This window comes from Theobroma umbraticum, unplaced genomic scaffold (genome assembly GCF_002168275.2).
Source record: "Theobroma umbraticum cultivar Fairchild unplaced genomic scaffold, ASM216827v3 scaffold_130.0, whole genome shotgun sequence".
Taxonomy (NCBI): Eukaryota; Viridiplantae; Streptophyta; class Magnoliopsida; order Malvales; family Malvaceae; genus Theobroma; species Theobroma umbraticum.
The window spans coordinates 4,785,558-4,806,106 of record NW_018397264.1 but is presented as its reverse complement, the minus strand read 5'-3'; the positions used below and the strand labels follow the sequence as shown (position 1 = coordinate 4,806,106).

The following is a 20,549-nucleotide window of genomic DNA, read 5'->3' as shown; positions in this document are numbered from 1 at the left end:
AGATCTACTGGCAAGTTGAAGGGTTTTGTTTGATTGTTTTCTATACCCCATTTTCATACTACGTATATTTGCATTAATTGTAATTCACAGCTTGTAAAATGCAAAACCCCCTTGCCCCAATGCTTGGAGGCTAAGAAAAAAGCAAGCCAATTTCACCTTAGATAAACAATTGTCTGGATTTGCCAGCACTGATATTAAGGTTCCCAAAGGCCAGCTAAAGGACACCATATCAGTCGATACACAGCAGGAAAATTGGCAAAGCTGTCACTTGTTTACGTCCAATCCCTTAAAGTCCAACTCTCCCATCGTGAAAAAATATCTCTCCAATACGATTCATCTCTTTTCCATCCAAATTCAACTTGCCAAAGGCGACAAATCTTTGCAGGTCACTTCAGTCATACAATTCATGTCATGAAGTGGAGGAAAACCTCTAGCTAAAGGGATTCTTCCGACAAAAGGTAATGCTTTTTCTACTTTGTTTGGTATAGAAAATAGACTCTTTCATTGACTTGTGTCATATCTCAATTCCTGCAAAGGCGATGAGGAATGAGCACTTGGAAATTCTGGGATTTGAGGGACGTGTTAAAAGTTTGAACTAGAATCTATACATAGTTGCTTGCTTTAAGCTGATCTATAGCTTCCCATTGCCGCCCCTCTAATTCTTTATTTATTCAGCCTTTTTTTTGTACAACGTCATATAAAAGTCAGTCGAGCATATATTGACACCAAAGGTTTCAATCTGGAAGTACTAATTTTTTTTAATAAAAAAAAATCTAATGTTAGGATTAATAGAATATATTAAATTTATGAGATAAAAATTGTGTTGCTCAAGGCCCAGCAACTCCCAAATATGCCAAAACCCAGGCAATTAGAGCTACAAGTGTCTCAACCACTAATCTGTCTTCAAGCTGACCAACCAGTGTTTTTTTCCTTCATTTTTCTGTTTGTCTTCTTTTGGTATGGCATCTAACTTTGTTTTTATGTCCAACTAAAGGACACTGATTGATTTTACTTTCACTCGACCCACTCCTCGTTCGTATCACTTGCTTATTCTTACAGTTGTAATTATAGAACTATCCTTCTTTTTGTACTTGATCTAGTTATTGGTTTAATTCTTCTAAATGGTTATACTATATGTTAATTATATATGTTTCTATGCACTTGGAGCTTTGGACTTGGGTTCTTAGCGCCCAGTCGATTGCCTGATACGAGGCTGGTTCGATGCAATGCACCGAACTCTATCATTATTTGACCCGGTTCGCGGTTTTGGCTACCACAATTGACATATATTTATGGCTTTCAATCTATTTCAGGCCTTGCGAAGGAGAAGACTAAACTCTTGGCCAACGCAAGAATACAGTATTTTCAAAGCTCCTGACCCTGGAGCCAGCCATCTCCAAAGGCTGCTTTTAACCATTTCAGCCTTCATTAATGGACCCATCAAGAATCTCCCTCCGTCGTTTCCTAATCTCCGACGTCGACGACTTCCTGAAATGGGCTAGTGATGATAAAGTAACCCGTTATCTCAGATGGAACACCATCACTTCCAGGGAAGAGGCCCTGTCATATCTTGAGAATGTTGCTATACCCCAACCTTATCGTCGGTCCATATGTTTAGATGACCACTCGATCGGATACGTTTCAATCAAGCCAGGATCAGGCGATGATGAATGCAGAGCTCACCTTGGGTATGCCGTGAGTGCAGAGTACTGGGGACAAGGGATTGCTACAGCCGCGCTGAAGATGGCGGTTTCCAATGTGTTCAAACAGTTTCCAGGCTTGGTAAGGCTTGAAGCTTTAGTGGAGGTAGAAAATCTGGGTTCCCAAAAGGTGTTGAAAAAGGTTGGGTTTTTGAAAGAAGGCCTGCTAAGGAAGTATGGGTTTTGCAAAGGTGAAATAAGAGACATGCTTGTCTACAGCTTCTTGTCAACAGATTTGATCAAGTGATCGCTCCAAGCCCAAAAAAGAAAAAAAGTCCCTTCAAAGTTTACAAGTTGATGTTGTACTTTTGGCCACAGTGAGATTAACCTGCCCACCAGCTCAATTTGCAGAAGGCATTGAAATGCATTAAGAAGGTCGCTATGTCCCATACTTGCCTTAATTATTATGTATGTCTAACACAAAAGTAGTGCAGAAGGACCCTATGTACCATAATCTAGCACATTACATATTTACATGTAAGGATGACCGTGTATTCTCAAAGAAACATTTACAATTCAAGTACTTTTTTCCAAATGAAGAATATGCAGTGGGGTTCTCCAATTTATTTCCTTTGTTCTCATTCTAGGAATAGGAGTATGGACCATAGTATTCACCCTCTGTTTTATCCGCAAAAAGGTTTCTACACAGTTCGCATATTGCATTTGATACCATGGGAAATATTGTTTATAACATTTGAACCTAAAAGCATAAGAAAACTATATATAATTATTAACCATAGTTACCATTCACTTGAAAAATCTAGGGATTTTTTTTGTAATTATGAACCCACAAGTGAGTAAAGATAAAAGCATGTAAACATATGTACTATATATCTTTGATACATCATAGAAGACAACATGATTGAGAACATTACATCTTGGGTTTTTTTTTTTTTCAACAAATGATGTCACCTAATTCAACATTCAAATGAAGTGATTGCTCAGCTTTAGATTAGCAGCAGTCCCAATTCTCCACCTCTAACAAATGAAATTGTCTTTTCATACTAAGATTTTTAGTACAAACAAACTATATTAAATTAATTAACTACATATATATTTATTGACAAAATGTAAGAGTAGATAGGCTGTTCAATCCAAAGTAAGACAAGATGTGTCAATTTTTCAATGGATAACTAATGCCAATGAAGAAACTAAGGTAAGATACAATAGGAAGTCCCTTGTCTTTTTTTTTTTTTTTTGGTTAGTATGCTCAAGTTAGTAACAATTACACTTGTGCAGGTAAAATCATTTGTTGCTAAGATCACAAATAAACTTACCAATTGAATTAATCTCACGATGATAATTAATTAAAATGAAAAATTGATAATTAATTGACTATATTATTGTTATTGTAAATATTTACCTATATATTTCATTATAATAAAATAAAAATTGAAATTATTAAGAGCTATGTTTGAGCAAAAGGACCCAGTAACTTTTGGGTCGTCAAAACATTTGACCTAAATTTTGGAAATTAACCTTCTGAAAATAAGATTTGGCGAACATCAACATCAGATGGTTATGACACACATGTGTATTGATTGAATTAAACTCTGAGGCCCCTCCGATCTTCCAATGTGGGACCACATGGCGGTTATTAGTTTCCCTTTTGATATCAGTTGTGATCACCATCCATTTCCCGTATGCCACAACACATTGTATGTGCATGCAGATAAGAGATTGCCATCAAAAGGACGGCAATGATCAGTGCATGCGGTTAAATCCTGAGAACAGAAAAGGACCAAACTTGGGCTTCAGAAAAAAATCATTTTATGTTTTTCAAGGTCCCAATTAGTCCAATCAAAGTGCGCCACGTGGTATGCAGAACAGGGGTGATTGAAAGAGGTGGGCACACCCAGCACTTCAATGGATTTTTATCTGTGAACAAATTTTTAAGTGACACGAATTACCTTCACTTCGCTCCCAATTCAATCAAACATTCAGATGCTTAATTTTAAGTACAACTATCAATTAAAATTAATTAATTTAAAAATGTTATTTGCTCAGTTTTTCCACTTTGTCAACCCCACTGATCTACTAATACCTTTTTGTGTTTTTGGGGTTGATAATGAGGAAATTAATAATTGTGATGAGGAGAAAGAACAGTGTTTCCTTGCTAGGTAACTTGTAGACGTACTTGCTTGGGAAAAGAACAGTGAATAAATGTGCCCTTTCATGGACAAAGACAAATCGAAACTTGCCCTTCTCTTTTCGATGCTTTTTCCAAAATTCCTACTTAGCTTCTTTAATACAATAACCCTTTTCATACCCAGCAACCCATCATTCTCTCCTCTTTCTTGTTCAATTCAATGAGTGATAATTCTTAGAAGGAAAAGGGATTAATAATATCAGCCACATTTCCATCTTTGAAGTCTCCATCAGTGCTTTTGTCATCACGAGGGGAATCCTTTCATATCCTTCTTGTTGTTTTCAATCCAACTCTTCTTTCTTTCTTTCATTTGCCTATCACATTTCACTTTCTAAGAGCCTGGGTATCTTCACCACCAACAACACTATACCCTTTCTCTCTTTTTTTCTTTTTTTTTTTTCTGGGTACTTGTATTAGGCTTTAGTTGGTAGTCACTAGTCAGGGAACTTAATCAAAAGGAATGGGGTGGAATCTTTGAATGCACAATCCTAGTCGACTTTTTCACATATTGATCAAAACACTTCATTTAAGCAAACTTAATTTTTAAATGGTTTTTATTCCAATTATGAAGTAGTATCAAGGGCTCAAGGAACTGTTAGCCTTCCTGTTGATCTTGCCTTCATCTAGTGCAATAGTTAGGGAACTACAGCGACACTGGTCCCCTTCCTATTCAGAAAACATCTAAGCATGGAGCCATGCAAAAAATGTGATGATTGCAGTGCAGAGAGTTTGGATAAAGCAAGACGTAATTGTCCCAAAAAGCTTAAAGGAAAGGAGAACTTGGGTGCCTAAGAAAAGAATGTAATTTGGGCTTGGATATCGTTGTAGCTGGATGGATATTTCTCAATCTTTTCTGCTTCTTCCCTTTTTACCTCGATGTTCTTTCTGCAGGCTAACTGTATAGTTGTGATCAGAAATTTTGTTCACATTACTTTTCACTTCTTTTAGGGATTTTGCCTTTTACTTAGGATACGCGGGGCCTTGCATAAGAATTAAGATACAATCATACAACAAAATTTAAGGTTGTGTACTTGCATGGTTTTACCCCAATCTCATGACCAGTTGACAATAAATTAATCCTTCCTATCTATTCTAATTAATGCATCAAAGACAGGAAATTATCTATATATGCCTTCATACAAAAGTGAAAAACTGACTGGATTTCATTTTGATGGACTATGAAATTAACACTGTCATTGAAGCCTAGCTGGCTATGTCCATATGCCTGAAAGGTGAATGGATGGTGTATATAGATTTTGCAATTATTTCAGAGGTCAGAAACAAACAGCAAGAGTGCTAGTGCTAGTGCTAGTGCTAGTATAAAAAAAACGAAAGAGAGATGATCGTTAATGAGTAGAGTAGGGTATCACCAATCTCACTATATACTTAAAACTTATGAAAAAGGACATCTGAATAGGTTCGTGAATGGTCCTACCCACTAGGTTTTACCATGTGAGCATTAAGGCCCCGTGGGAGCTGTGTCACCTACTTCTTTTACTAAGTTTCTTTTTTGGTGAAACGTACGTGTCTTTGCATGTAAAGAATCTGTTAATCTAAAAACAGCTACAGGGTAAAACAAACTGTGGTCTGAACAAGGCGGAAGCTTTGCTCAATCATTGAACCTAAACCCAATTGCTCATGGCTGCCTTTTTCAGCTTTTCTTTTCTTTTTTGTTAGGTTACTCTCCTCTCTGGCGGGGCTAGAGAGGGGTAGTATATGTACCTAATGGAATGAAATCATGTCTTGCTTGACCTCCAGCTAAAGATCCAGTATAGAAGTATAGTGTTAGTAGTAGTGATCCTTTTTTATAAAAATTGCATGGCATCATCATGATTGGGACAATTTTGATGCTATAGATATGTGGTTCTCCTTTTTCATTTTCCTTTAGTTTGATTTGGTGAGGTCTAATGGCCGGATTTGAGGTTCCACTACAGCTTGGATTTTTGCTTAAATTAAGTAACAGAAGACTGAGGAGTTGGGTTACTGAAATTGCCCTCTTATCGTTGGATAAGTAGCTTCAACTCTAGGTTAGGAACATGATACAACTATAGAAAACGAACCATGGGTGCATTTAACATTTGTTCTTGAGTGGTGTCTTCTCTCTGGTCTTATCATGGCCTTTCTCTGGATTTACTTGCTAAAGTTCTTCTCATCTCTAACACTCCATCATTAATAAATGCGAGGCATCCAGGTGATCAAGTCAATGTAGGTCCCGTTGGTGTGGAGCTTGATCAAGACTCGAGAGCTTTCCCATAACACATTTTTTGCTTCAAAAGTCCTTTGAGAGGACAATTAATTTCCACACGCAATTGGACAAGAAAAACCTTAAACAAAAGGAAAACATCACATTATTCACGTTCCTGCTTATGATTTGGGTATATACTTATATATATATATATATATTTATATCACATATTAATAATTCATACAACCTATTCTTATTTGAATTTATGAAATCTACCTATTTTTCAATAATTAAAATTTAGAATGGTATAACCATTTTCGAGTCGCAAAGTCAATTTTACTCATAAAAAACCTTAATTAACAAATAAAAAAGGCAAGGATATATATGGGGTCCCTCTCTTTCAATCTTAAACTATTGCATCGTCATAGAGATGTTATTATCAAGATCATAAGTGCTTGCCTCTAGGCTCTAGCTAGGGTTACATCATAACAGAAAAGATTGATGCAATTCCCACTTGCCCCAACTATATATAGGGTTAGGTTTTTTATAACATGATGTGGACATCGTAGTCCTGCCATTTCATTTTCATCTTCCTTTTTCCTTACCATGAACATTGAAGATTATTATTGTCCTTTTTATAATCATTGAAGAACATGATTACTGTAACCAGATTTTCATTTTATTTAATTAATCAATTGGTAATTGAGTTATAATGTATATAACATGAAGGAATATTTGCAATATATAGTGCTTTTATGTGGTGTTAAATGAAGTGATTATGCCCATATCATTTCTTATTATAAATAATTGGATATATGAATATTAGAATTAAAAATCCAAACTCGAAAACAGATATATAATTTTTATTCAATAATTATGAACACAAAAAAATATTAAATTATTGTCACAAATTTTGATAGATTATTCGATTTTAACTAAAAAAATTTCATTTTTATCGATTCTTTCCGTGTACAGTTAAATTTAAAAATTCATTAAATTTTGCTCTGGGTTTCCATTTTGTTATGTAACCATAATAATCCAAAACTTAATTATAACTTATTTCACTTAATTATTAGGGGCTCCACCTTTAACCTTCTCATTGACAAAGACATGTCCTCATTAAAAGCTTCTTCATTTTAAAAAAAAATGCTTCAAGAAATTAGTCAAGTGATTACTCTTCCGATTCATTACGAGGTCCTGAAAAGCATTTATGAATCACCTACCTCATAATTAAAGCCGATATGTTGCCCATCCTCCAAACTATACACAATTTAAATGATTGATGGGCATATGTTTGTAAGAAATAAAGTACAAATTTTGTGTGCTATCTTTTATATGGATCCTTTAAGATTGGTATTTTTATTTTATTTTATCTATCTATTTCTAATCGAGTCAATTAATTAGGACACATGAGACTGGTTTAATTAGAATCTCGACGCATAAGGTAATGCTCCCTAAAGGACAACATTAACCACTATAAATAAGCACCCCACCCCCAACCCTTATTTTTTTTTTGGTGATTGCAAAACTATGTAATAAACCTTTTTAAGGTTGTTTCATGTGTTATTAGCATATTTAAATATAGGCGAAGCCCGTATGATAAACCCTGCCGTTTCTTTAAAGCAATTAATGATTGAAGAAAATTTGTTAAACAATATGCAACTTAGAAATAAATAATACTAGTAAATTGATCAACATTTTTTAAAACAAAAATTAAATCTAATGATGGGATAATACATAAGAAATAAAAAATATTATCCCTTGTGAAAGAAGATTTGAATACTAGGATGGTATATTAGTAGAAATCTTAATTATAATCAAATATGTTTCATATATATATATATATATATATGTCACTTATTACAATTATGGAAAAAATTCAATTAAATAAAATAATATAAAAATGAAGTAAATTCACATTTAAAGAGACTTGAAGTTTCTACGTAAAAGTTCTAACGCTTTTTCTTTGAAAAAAGAAACGCGCTCATTAACTAAATATGAGTTATAATTAATGCAATCACTATAACCGCTTTAAAGGTAATTAAACTAACAAACCATTCTAATAATGATGATTTTGATTTGCATTAAAGTCAATTTAAGTCAATGATATATTGTTAGTTAGATTAAAGAAATTATAACAAATACTAGAAACCTCATTTACTCTAACATGCACACAACAATTTTGAGCTATATCTCACTAAAAATTTAAATAGATGTAAGTTTTATAATTTTACTATATAAAAAGGGGTAGATTGCTTTAAAAAATGTAATTAAAATCATAATTTATTATAATGATGATTTTTGTCCTATTATTTTATAAAAAATTAGATTTTGAACTCCGATTTTTTGAATTGTAGATATATAAACTTATCATAAATTCTTATTGAATAAAAGCTACTATTATAAAGAAAATAATTATTATTTTTTCAACAATAAAATAATTCCGACTACTCCTACAAATATAAAGATAATTAATAATAAATTTATAAATACTTATTTTTTTTGTAAGATCGACGCATAACTTATAAAAAAAATTAAAAAACTCGCTATAAAGTAAAATCACAGTAATCATACAGCTGTTTTACGTATTTATGCCAGATGACGATATGTACTGTCCTGATCATCCGTTGAATAGATATTCTTAGGCAGAGTACCAGGATAGCGCCTGTGGCCTAATGGATAAGGCGTCTGACTTCTAATCAGACGATTGTGGGTTCGAGTCCCACCAGGCGTGACCTGATACCTCTTTTCAATATTTTTTTCTTTCCTAGAAGACTCACTTCAAAAAATTAGTTGGCCTTTCCAAAACAAAACTGAAATTGTTCTCATAAGCAGTACAAAATGACTTCTGTTAATGAAATACTCATCAAGTTATAAAACAATGTGATCTCTTGATTCGTCAGAACTTTTCATACCCATTTTAATTTTCATTTTATTTTATATTTTAAGTTTGGGTAAGTAGATTGCTTTTAAAACCTTCTTAATTTTGATATCACTTATCAGGTGTTTTATGTCAAAGTTGGAAGTTACATAATTATTTGGTTAACTTATATATTTTTTTAATGGCAAAATAATGTCACCTTGAGGAAGATTGAGGCTTGATAATGTTTTATTTCTCTTTATTTGAGGAAAAGGGAATCTAAAGTCAAATACGTTATAAATATATATAAAAAATTTGGTAACTATCTTTTCATATATTGTTGAAGTGAAAAAAATAATAATGGGACAAGTATACCTTTCTTTTGTATAATTTCACGTAGTAATAAATTGATTTACAACATTTAATGTATTATATTAGGTGGAATGATAAGTCAACTCAAATTATTGAACATAATAAAACATATTAAGTATAGATTAGATATATCAACCTACACAAAACACAAATTTCATTTCATAACTAAATAATAAAAAATACAACACGAACACTGCTTTTTCATAATTCAAATCTTGTTAACTATTGGTCAAGTTATTGGGTCATAACACAAATTTTCGCTATAGTAATAGAAAAGATGTTGGCTTAAAGATGTAGACTTTATAACCAATAATAATGCACAAATATGATTGAATTTGAGACAAGAAACTCCATCAATTATCATTAATTTATTTTAATTTAAATTTATTATACAAATATTAGGACCAATCTGGTTCCCAAAAGTTTTCATGGAAAGCCATTTCTTCCCACAATTTTTTATTTTCTTCTTTTCTTTTTTTTTAGCTCCATTTGAAATTTCTCCTCCCTCTATGTACACATTACATACCACATTGTGGCTCCTTGGCAGTAAGCTCCCCTCGCACCTGGACTGAAACAAAAGCGAAAGGGCTAAAAGTGGGGTAGCTCAAAAATTAACTAAAAACTGAAAAAAAAAAAAAAGAAGGTGTGGTGCCCGGAGGGCGGGGGGGGTCCAGCCTACTGCTTCGGAGTGGTTGGGTAAGTCAAGGTATAATTAACCCTCTGGGCAACCATCATTCTCGAAGGGGGTCCCTCCCAAGATTCTTCCCAATTGTGTCCCTGCCTTTAAAATCGATTCATAGTTTTCACAAGGGTGTTTCAGTAAAAACGGAATTAAAATAATTTACCTGAAATTAATACTAAGTTGTTATTTATCAAATACGATATCAGTGATGGGTGGGTCCGGGTCAGGAATCGCGGGTATGGAACTGGGAGTTAAGTAGGACCCACTTTGAGGCCCATACGGGGGACCTTGAGTATGATAATGATGGGTCCACCAGGACGGTCCGTGATTTATTTATTATTTTCCAAATCCAAAATTGGTCCAAAAAGAAAAACTGTGAAGGGCCCCACCTAGGGGCCTGACGTAGGGATCAACTTAACCTGAGCTTATGGGTCAGTGTCCTTCACGTAATGTAAGTCCCAAGTGGATTTCCTTTCACTACTTTGGTCAAGTTGTTCAGTCGGCTAGCTCATCAAATATCAGGCACTGTATATTTTCAAAACTAATAATCTTTTATTAATTTAATTCCAACATTCAACAACTCTTAAGCTTCAAGCCTCAGGAATCAAGACAGTGTTCCAATTAAAGGATAATAAAAAAAGAGAAGACCCCAAACTCCAGAGCCATGAAAATCAGCCAAGCCAAGCCAAGCCAAGCCAAGAGCTGCAAAAACGAGTGCTGCTTTGATTAAGCTGAGAATGTACGGATGGGCAGTCCCGTCAGCTTTCAAAGCCTCGGTGTTTTTATAAGGAGGCAGCCATTGATGCTAACAGAGGCAGAGGAAAAGAAGAAAAAGAGAGTTTAGCAATCGAAATTCCACTGAGAAAAATCCATCAGCAGTTGTAGAAGAAAGCAGCCGAGGGTAAAAGAAAAGAAAAAATAAAAAAAGGATAACTGACGTGAAAAAACACATGCCATATTAGGAGACAGTGAGGGGGAGGTGGTTTTAGCCAAAAACTGCTGATTCCCATGCAGACGCGTCTTTATATTCACCCCCACCAACTCCTCAACTTAACAAAAGGCTTTCTTTTTCTCTGTCTCTCACTTTCTTTTCTCTTTTTCTCTGTCTTTTCTCTGCAATTCCATGCTAATTTTTCAGCACTGATGATGGAGAAACTGCAATAGTGGGGTTCAAATAAAAGAAAAAAAGATAAACCCAGTAAAGAAAGATAGAGTGAGAAAAAAACTGATCAACCCACAGTTCAGAATTCACTAATCTTGTTTTGTTTTCTTGTTGGGTTTTTCTTTTCTTTTATTGTAGTCCTCGTTAGGTATCATAAATTTTGTATTGTTTTTTCTTTTCTTTCTTTTTGGGGGGTTGTGTGAAAGGGTTTTGTCTACATCTATTGAATCTTTTTAGTATGATATAGAAAAAACCAATTTCTTTTTTGAATTTTGGACTGCATTGAGAGGAGATAAAAGAAAGTGGAAGGTAGAAAAAAAGAAAAGGAAGAAGCAAAAGCAAAGCCAAAAAAGAAAGCTTTATTACATTATAGGAAACAAAAATACAAAACCTTCTTTCCTTTGATTCATTGCACGTCTGGTCTCTTTGATGATGACCCGTGAGGGTCTCTATGCATGTCTGTTCTGAAGTCTCTCCAGATAGATTCTCACTGAGAAATTGAGGTAGCAATAGCCGAGAAATAAGGGAGATTAAAGTGAAATCTTTCTTCTTCTTTATTGATTTTTTTTGTCATGGGTTTGTAGTTAACTGTTCAGAAATGGAGGCCACAGAGTTGTAGCAGAGACAAGGAGAGGTGTTCCATGGGGCCTTCGGTTTTGTTTTCTGGTTTCTGGGTTTTGTAAAGATGGTGGTTTCGACTCTGTTGATATTGCCCTTGTTTTCCTCATTCGCATATATTAACCTCAAAAGAGGAGAAACAGAAAATTCCTTTTTTTTCTTACCTTTGAAGCTTAAAGTTGCCTTGAAAGGTTAATTCTTTCAATCAGCAACAGCTTCTTGGTAAAATCCCAATATTTTCAGGCGAGTCTCTCTCTCTTTTCCTTTGTTAAATTGCCCTTCTCCATGTATTGCTTTGATTTTTTTTTTTTAATTTTTCTTTGCCATGGTTTACAGGGCAAGAATAATACTGCCAAATTTTCAATTGATGCCCTAAAAGAGATCAAGAGCGAGAATCAGCAAGCAAAGTTTTAGATTTTAATAATGGCAGACTGTGGCGCTACTCCTCCAAGTCCCACAGACAACAAGCAACAAAAGAAGCCCACCTCATTTCCTAGGTTGTTCACTGGTTTTACTTTAAAAGCCTTTTCTGATAATACTGAGGCTGTTATGAGCCCAACGTCTATACTTGATAGCAAACCCTTTTCAGCTTTCAGAAACCCATTTTGGTCTGAATCAAGCATCCCCAAAACCCCAGAACCTGAAACTAGACACAAACTTGACACTAAAGGGGTTGGTCTTGCCATTGTTGATGCTCTCAAAGATGATGATTCTGATTCCAACTTGTCAAAATCTGTCCTGTTTGGTTCACAACTAAGGATCCAAATTCCATCTCTGCCCCCTGTTTTTTCTCCAGCAGAATCTCCTAGAACACCTCCTGAGTTTGGTATCAAGACAAGGAATTCTCAATTGAGTTCATTTTCATCTGGCATGTCTCCTTCTCCAGTGAGGAAAAGCATTGAGACCTTGAATTCTCCTGGGGTCTTCGCTGGGAGTCTCTCAGCTACTGAGATGGAACTCTCAGAAGATTACACTCGTGTAATATCTCATGGGCCTAATCCAAGAACCACCCATATTTTTGATAATTGCATTGTTGAGAGCTGTTGTGGGGCTGTTGGGTTCTCTTCTTTGAAGAGGGAGAATGGATTTTTGGCTGATAGATCTAGTTACCAATCGGAGAGTTTTCTCAGCTTCTGTTACACTTGCAAGAAGAATCTTGGACAGGGAAAAGACATTTACATGTACAGGTTAGACTCAAGTTCTCCATTTTTGGAATTGTTTTCTGCTCTCTTGTGACATGATTACTGTTTTGGTATTACTCTATCTTCTTTTATTTTCTCCTAATCTTTTTCTGTTTTTTCAGTTTTCAATGTGAAGGAAAATGTTTTGATCTAGTCTAGTGTATGATGAAAATTTGATCCAACTTCGATCAATTAATACCTTGAGCTTAATTTGAATGGTATTTACCTTTTAATCAACCTTGTACTTTGTAGTTTCATGAGTCTCAGGACATGTAATTTGAGCTTGGTTTGATGTGTTAGCGGAATAATTTCAACTTTCTTAAATATCAAAGTTGCTTTTTTCTTTTTTTATCAATCCAAGTGATATCAAAATCTAGAATCTGATTGCTCTATTCTCTTTCAGAGGGGAGAAAGCATTTTGCAGCAGAGAATGCAGGTACCAAGAGATGATGCTAGAGGAAGGGATAGATGAACTAGAATCTGATGATATCTTTGGGACTTGTTCTTGACGTTTGTTTTGATCTTCATCAGTCTTTTTTCTTTCCCTCCAAGAGCCAGCCAAGAAAATGTAAACCAACTCCACTACCTTGTTCACAGACCATCATAAAAGTATTGGTGGAAATAAAAAAAAAAAAAACCAAGTACTGGATTATATATATCTTTTAAGCATTTTAAGCTGCTTAGATGTTTGAAATTGAACCTTGGTTTACTCCTTACATCTCTCTCGTCGGGTGGAGGGATGGAGCAAAAGGCTCTGATATTTGTAGAATTCATTTTCTTGCAAGTGATAATTGGGTGATTACTGTTGGGTTTTTGTCCACGGTTTTTGGTTTTCAAAGTTGGTGGCAAATGGCAATGATGATCATTCTGATTTGTGACTTAAAGCATGTATTATCTTTGCTTATTTTTATCTACTAATCATCTTTTGATAAGGCACTAAGAGCCAATGACTTCAACTGAAGTAGATTCTTTTCTTTTCTTAAAGTACGCCTTTATCTTCTTCTCCTGGTCATATTCATTATTTTCTAGCTTTTCTTTAATGGATTATGCAGGTAGTTCTATATTTCTTTATATAACCCTGACGTAAGTCTAACCATTTCCAAGGAACAGATTAGTGAATAATTCAAGGGAATAATTCTTCATGACACCAAATTTTAAACAAATCAAATACGTAAGCTTGGTGGGCTGCCCAAGGGAAAAGTTGCGTCTGGGAAAGGAAGCTTGCCCCGATGATTTTAAGATCTTTAACATTATTTTAAAGTTGCTGGTTGAAACTTTTCATCAATTATGCATCATTCTCTCCTGTGACAGTAACATGAAGGAATGAGTTGAATGCCATTTTCTTCAAGCATTAGCTGAGCAACGACTTTAAGAAACCTGACATGTTCCCAACTTGTATGCTTTAAGTCCACATTATTAAATTCATGTGGTCAAGAATTGTAAGCTGAAAATTAATATACTCGAACTGAAAGGTAAACATGGAGATTAATTGAAGTAACTGCTGTGAGACTACTACAAAGAAAATTGGCACATGCAGTTATCAAGCTTAGAAAAAACCTCAGCAGTCTTAAGCTAGTCAGGCTCGGTTTTGTTTGAACCACAAACTCCAATATAAATTAATACTTGTCTCGTGATTCAGGGTATAATTTGAATCCAAATACGACTCAAAACGCTGTTGGTTGTTTGTTGCTTTTGGGGTCTATGTGTTATTGCATCTGTAACTCAAAGAGGTAAAACTTGCCACTTAAAACTCGCATTGAGAAAGAGCATCAAAAATGGGAGAGAAATGATCATCGGGTCCATTTATGGTGACCCAAGTTATCAAAATGCTGCAGGACAAAGGCAGGCAAGGGGGTCCTGGTCTGGCCAAAGCCTGCCCTGACAAAGAAGGGGTCCTGCCATGCCCACCACAACCCTTTCACTATGGCGGATCTATTGGCTGTAGCCATGTGCGAAGCATAGGGTTTAGGAATAGTAGCGGTTGGCACAGGGAGAGACCGGGCGTGAAAACAGAACAGAATTTGGGACCATTTCCAAGTTAGAATCATCCCTTCTTTTTCCTTTTTCATTTTCCCTTCTCACTGTTTTGTACCGTGCGCATGGTATTGGCACTGATGCTTCCACCCTATGATATTTTCTTTTGAAAGGGATATTTTGTTTTATTAGCATAGGAAGTATTGAAAATTTATTCTTATAGTTTTAAGGGTACGCTTTAATTCAAGTAATGAAATAGAATAATTATTCTATAAAAATTGATAAAGTTAGAATAACTATTTTATATAATTTGATTCACGAAGTGACATAAAATAAAAACAGTAATAAGGAAGGATTAAGAATATGTAAGGAATGATTATTCCATTTTACCCAACTAAACATACCGTAAATTTCTTTCGACAAGAAACAAAAAAATACTATTATGGTTTATTTAAACATAAAATCTTGTTTCCAAGAATAATTCAAATGACAATTTCACTTAAATTTCTTTTATTGGTGACCATAAATTATTACATTGTTAAACCCATGAAAGTCTAGCCCAATCACTTCAGCCATAAAAACAAGTTGGCCCAAATAGTTTGGATAGTGCTTTGGGCTGAACCATAAAGGCATCGAGCTCATGCCTGGCTGCATGTCAACCACATTTTCGTAACTCATCTTCCTCCCCACGAAAACCTTTGGCAGTAAAGGCCTGCTCCAAAGCAAGTGTACACCGAACCAAACGGTTAAATGGTATTTAAAGCCTGCCTAGGGACAGTTTTGTAATTAGGTACACAACAATTCCTCTAAACTTTGGCTTTCATTAAAAAATTAAGAAAAGCTTAAATTAATGGCTCCACATTCTCTTTCCTCAATCTCAATCTTACCCTCCCAAAACCTCATTTTGTCCTTCCTCTCCTTTTCTCACCTCCCCTCTCACCAACAAATTCGCCATCGTAAAGCGATCGTTCCCGTCGCCGTCTCTCACTGCCGCAGGCTTCGCCGGAAACATCGTCGCAAAAGAAACGATATGTCCGTCACCATCCCGCTTACCTCCAGGGAAAAGGAACCGTTTTTAGATTCCAGAAATAGTAAGTTTCTTTTTTCTTTCTTTTTTTTCATTTCTGAAGAGAAGAAAGAAATGCAAGAGAAGAATTTGAATTTAATTTTAGTGTTTTCTTTTAGGTGCTGGAAATAGAGAAATGTTAGCGATGGAGGCGGAGCAAGAGAAGACGACTTCGACGAGTTCGAGGAAGAAGAACAGGTATTTCGGCAGCGGCGGCAGATTGAAATGCTTCGGTGTCGATTTGTCGCCGGACAATGTGGCGGTTGCTATGGTGTATTTCGTTCAAGGCGTTTTAGGCCTTTCGAGGCTTGCTGTTAGTTTTTATTTGAAAGATGATTTGCATCTTGATCCTGCAGAAGTATGTTTCCTTTTTTTCTTGATTTTCTAGCTGTTTTTAGTGATAATTTGATATTTAGCACTTGTTTTAAGTTAATATCGGTATTTCGTTTAATTGGGTAACGGAATGCATCATTTTATTATTTATATGAAATAATGATGGTAGAATAAGTATTACATTTTAGTCATTTGTTCATTTTAATCAAGTATGGTTTTGTTTTTGTTCAATTTGCTTTTGCTATATACCAACGTACAAAGATGTTTGCTTCATAGCGGCTTTGAAAGGTGTAAAATGTTTTGATTGTTGCTTTTACTGTTTGCATTTTGTTTTTTTGCTTTTTGCTTGCTAAAAATTGTTAAGAAGTAGAAGCAATTAATTAAAAGTGAAAAAAAAAAACCAAAATGCTGCACATATTCTAATATAATTGTATAAAGAAACTTGTATATTTTGTTTTCCAAAAAAATTGCATTTGTAATTTTGATCTTCTTTGAAATACTATTTGTTATTGTGCCCAACTTTTGTTTGTTGGACTGAATTCTACTTGTCATTGCAAAATTTAGTTATAAAAACAGAAATGTGGAGGGTTCAAGCATTGGACTATTTGTCTCTAACACCATGGTGAAGAATAAATGTAAACTTGATAAGCAGGCAGCCTAAGAAGAGCATTTTAATGAGTTATCATTGCATTTATTGCATATTTATCTTAATATCTTTTTCAAGGACTGACAAGTTATACGTGGTTGACTAGACAGCAGTGATATCAGGATTTTCAGCACTGCCCTGGCTTGTTAAGCCACTTTATGGATTTATTAGGTGCGATTCTGTTAACTACCTCTTTGTGGACATCCTTGGGAATTTTGAAGTATTTATTTGTTTCTGGATTTGTTTAGAGCAACACTCTGTTTTTGCAGTGATTCAATCCCACTATTTGGTTATCGAAGAAGGTCATACTTGGTTCTATCAGGGCTTCTTGGTGCTCTCTCTTGGAGTTTGATGGCCATGTTTGTTGACAGCAAGTATAGTGCTGCATTTTGCATACTTCTTGGATCTCTTTCTGTTGCCTTTTCAGATGTTGTGAGTGTCTTCTGCTTTGCAGAATATTTTAAGTTATTCACTTGAAGATGACTGTTTCTTTCAAGGGCAGTTTAGACTTCTATGATTTCTTATAGCTGCACTTTTATTGTGATGCATATTGCCCATGGTAATTTTCTTATGTAATTTAAGTTGGTTACATTTGAAGTCAAAACTATCTATTCAACCAACATTTGAAAGAGAAATATTGCAGGATTTTCTGCCAATATTTAGCAACTTAATCATACATTGAAGTCAAGCTAAGTTGTGCTTAAGAATAAAATAGTAATTTAATCCTTTTAAAAGTTTTAAGGAGCTGAGAGACTGAGACTTCCTCTGTGCATGCGTTGCTCAGATGTAAAGTGTATAATTCCATGCAATCTTGTTTGAACACATTCATCAAGCCAAACAGAAGATAATTTTCACAGCTTTTCAATTAGTTGGGTGTGCTTTATTCTAACAGATGCCATTTTTAGTGCATTTTCTGTCTATGGGCAACTCTTACATGACTGCATGAGCATGTGCACTTTACACTACTCTTAGAAGTTAAGTCTTAAAAATCTCTGTTTAGGGGTTCCCTTAGTCATATTTTAGTATTATGTTAGAAACTAATGCAAAGTGTAGGTTGTAGATTCCATGGTTGTGGAGAGGGCTCGTGGGGAGTCACAAAGCATGTCAGGATCTCTTCAGTCTCTATGCTGGGGATCTTCAGCTTTTGGTGGAATTGTAAGCTCCTATTTTAGTGGCTCTTTGGTGGATGCTTATGGCGTAAGGTAGTTAAGGTGATTTTTTACGGATATAATTTGCAAGGACAAAAGACATTTCCAGCTAACCATGGTGTTACCAATTTAATGTCTCAGGTTTGTTTTTGGTGCCACTGCATTGCTACCACTGATAACATCTGCTGTTGCTGTTCTTGTAAAAGAACAGCCTGTGCTTGGCCCAGCAAGGGTGCAGAATGTTCTTTTGGGCAATCCTAGCTTTCTTGAAAGCTCAAGAGAGAGTATTATTCAGTTGTGGAATGCTGTCAGACAGCCCAATGTATTTCTTCCCACAGTTTTTATTTTCTTGTGGCAGGCAACACCGCAGTCGGAGTCTGCCATGTTTTACTTCACGTAAGTTCTGTTATTTTGTTTAAATTTCTTTGTTGTCACCTGATTTTTCTGTTAATTGGTTTCATATCTGCAACAAAAGGTTCTTTTCATTTCAGCACAAATAAACTTGGTTTTACCCCAGAATTTCTAGGACGTGTCAAGCTTGTTACTTCGGTTGCTTCATTGGTTGGAGTTGGACTGTATAATGGATTTCTAAAAAATGTTCCATTGCGCAAGATCTTTCTTGCCACGCCAATTATTGGTACAGCTCTTGGAATGACTCAGGTTTGTGATTTGATTTTCTTTTGGTTGAAGTTATTTAAAGATGGTTTGCATATTGTGTTTATAGGCATTTTTTATATCTTATTTTTTTATTTGCTTAGGTCTTTCTTGTTACTGGATTGAACCGGCAGTTTGGAATAAGTGATGAGTGGTTTGCAATCGGGGATTCCTTGATTCTAACTGTTCTTGGTCAGGTAATATACGTTTACTTCTTCCTTTTTGCTATAATCTGTAATAGAAACGAATGATCTCTGCCTATGGTGACCATTATCTCTAGTTGGACAGGTAGTAGTTTTGAGAATACTTGGTGAAATTGTGTGCTTTTTGAGTTACTGCCTGGTAGAAGATTTCTTTTAAGTCTTCCCTTTTTAAATAAAATTGATGTTATAACATGAAAGGAGTTTCTTTCGGTACTGTTTCAAATGTGGCTACAATAATTTGAAGCCCTTTTCGGAAGTCTATTAACTCCAAAGTTAGAAAGTTTCTTTTACATTTTCCTGGAGTCCCTTTTCATCAATCTACTTTAGGCTTGTAATATCTAATATAGCAAGATAGTTATGATGTGATGGTCTCGCGATATCTTTTCATAGCATTCACAGTTGCTCAACTATTTCTATTTATTTTATTTCAAGTCCTGCTGCTGATTTTGTCTGCTCTTTACAATGCTGCAGGCTTCTTTCATGCCTGTTCTTGTACTTGCAGCAAAACTATGTCCAGAAGGAATGGAAGCAACACTTTTTGCAACTCTGATGTCCATATCAAATGGAGGCAATGTCGTAGGTGGTCTGATAGGTGCTGGTCTGACCCAGGTATTCGGTGTGACCAAGGATAAATTTGATAACTTAGCCACCTTGATAATCCTCTGCAATCTCAGTTCATTGTTGCCTTTGCCTCTACTTGGCCTCCTTCCTGGGAATGAATCTGACACTGTTTCTAAGGAGAATGTAGATATTGAGATGAAATCTAATTGAATTCTGGCTATTTGCGCCGCTGTGTGCAAGATGTGTCTATCCTCTTCCATAAATTTTCCTCCTTTCCAAAATGTTTGAGCTTTTTGTTTGACTATAGATTACAGTTTAGAACACAGGGATGTAGAACGAGGGGGAGGGGAGAGCTCTGTACATATAACGGGACAGATTCAAAGCCCATGCTTTGCTTGATTGAAATGACTTATGACTTAAGAATTTGATTGTTCTCTGATGATACTGCTTTTGATTACGTTGAAACAACCAATCCAAGTAATTTTGATAATAATAAAATGTAAAAACGATAAATTGTAGCATTACGACTTTTTCTCGTGATGGAGTTAATCGTTTTAATCATTTGGTTAGCAAGCCTTATGAGTTCTTATTGAATCGTTTGAAAGGGCATATTTTTAATGCATAACAAAAGAAATTCCTTTCAATTTTATCCAACAAGAAGATATTAGAAGAAGGAAAACTGTAGTACATATTAAAGTGTAGCCAGTAGCTTGCCTAAGGCTGACTCAAGGCTCATCTCATGCTAGAGATGGGGATAAAAGCAGAGCCAACAGCCTCACGGCGCAACAAATTGACGATAACAGTGCAATAGAAAATGTTCCAAATGCGGCAGGCCGATTTTTGTGCAGTGCACATGGGCGGTCCTACAAAATTTTCCTTTCCCTTGTCATGTTCCCCGTGTCTGTCTAAACTTAAGCCATGACCATTTTCCATTTTAACAAAAGGAAAAATCTAGGTCAATAGGTTGTTCTAATTTTTAATTACATTGGATAACACCGTGATAAATTATGGTAACTCGAATCTCTGTCCATGCGGTTGATCTACCCAATTGAGGC

At 35.3% G+C, this 20,549-nt stretch overlaps 2 protein-coding genes and 1 non-coding gene across 5 annotated transcripts; all 3 read left to right on the top strand.

Moving 5' to 3' along the window:
• The first annotated feature begins 8,695 nt into the window (after positions 1-8,695).
• On the top strand, positions 8,696-8,768 carry TRNAR-UCU (transfer RNA arginine (anticodon UCU)). The gene has a single exon. It is a non-coding gene; the product is annotated as a tRNA-Arg (tRNA).
• A 1,984-nt stretch (positions 8,769-10,752) lies between these two features.
• Positions 10,753-13,625, top strand: LOC110422067 (NAD(P)H-quinone oxidoreductase subunit, putative (DUF581)). Of its 2 annotated transcripts, XR_016351590.1 has the most exons (4): positions 10,753-11,971; positions 12,065-12,915; positions 13,032-13,127; positions 13,313-13,625. XR_016351590.1 is itself a non-coding variant. In XM_021435837.2 (3 exons), exons 2-3 carry the CDS (start codon positions 12,152-12,154, stop codon positions 13,416-13,418), a joined length of 870 nt encoding a protein of 289 aa, XP_021291512.1. In that variant the 5' UTR covers positions 10,757-11,971; positions 12,065-12,151; the 3' UTR covers positions 13,419-13,625. The 2 variants fall into 2 exon arrangements, 1 of the variants encoding a protein (XP_021291512.1); XM_021435837.2 differs by lacking the exon at positions 13,032-13,127 and having other exon boundaries at positions 10,757-11,971.
• Positions 13,626-15,574: 1,949 nt separating this feature from the next.
• On the top strand, positions 15,575-19,933 carry LOC110422243 (Major facilitator superfamily protein). 2 transcript variants are annotated; one of them, XM_021436075.2, is made up of 9 exons: positions 15,575-15,974; positions 16,069-16,307; positions 17,035-17,099; positions 17,198-17,360; positions 17,982-18,130; positions 18,218-18,472; positions 18,568-18,736; positions 18,835-18,927; positions 19,405-19,933. In XM_021436075.2, the coding sequence occupies exons 1-9, from the start codon at positions 15,734-15,736 to the stop codon at positions 19,702-19,704; spliced, it is 1,674 nt and encodes a 557-aa protein (XP_021291750.1). In that variant the 5' UTR covers positions 15,575-15,733; the 3' UTR covers positions 19,705-19,933. The 2 variants fall into 2 exon arrangements, with proteins under 2 accessions (XP_021291750.1, XP_021291751.1); XM_021436076.2 differs by having other exon boundaries at positions 15,837-15,974; positions 16,056-16,307.
• The last annotated feature ends 616 nt before the right edge of the window (positions 19,934-20,549 follow it).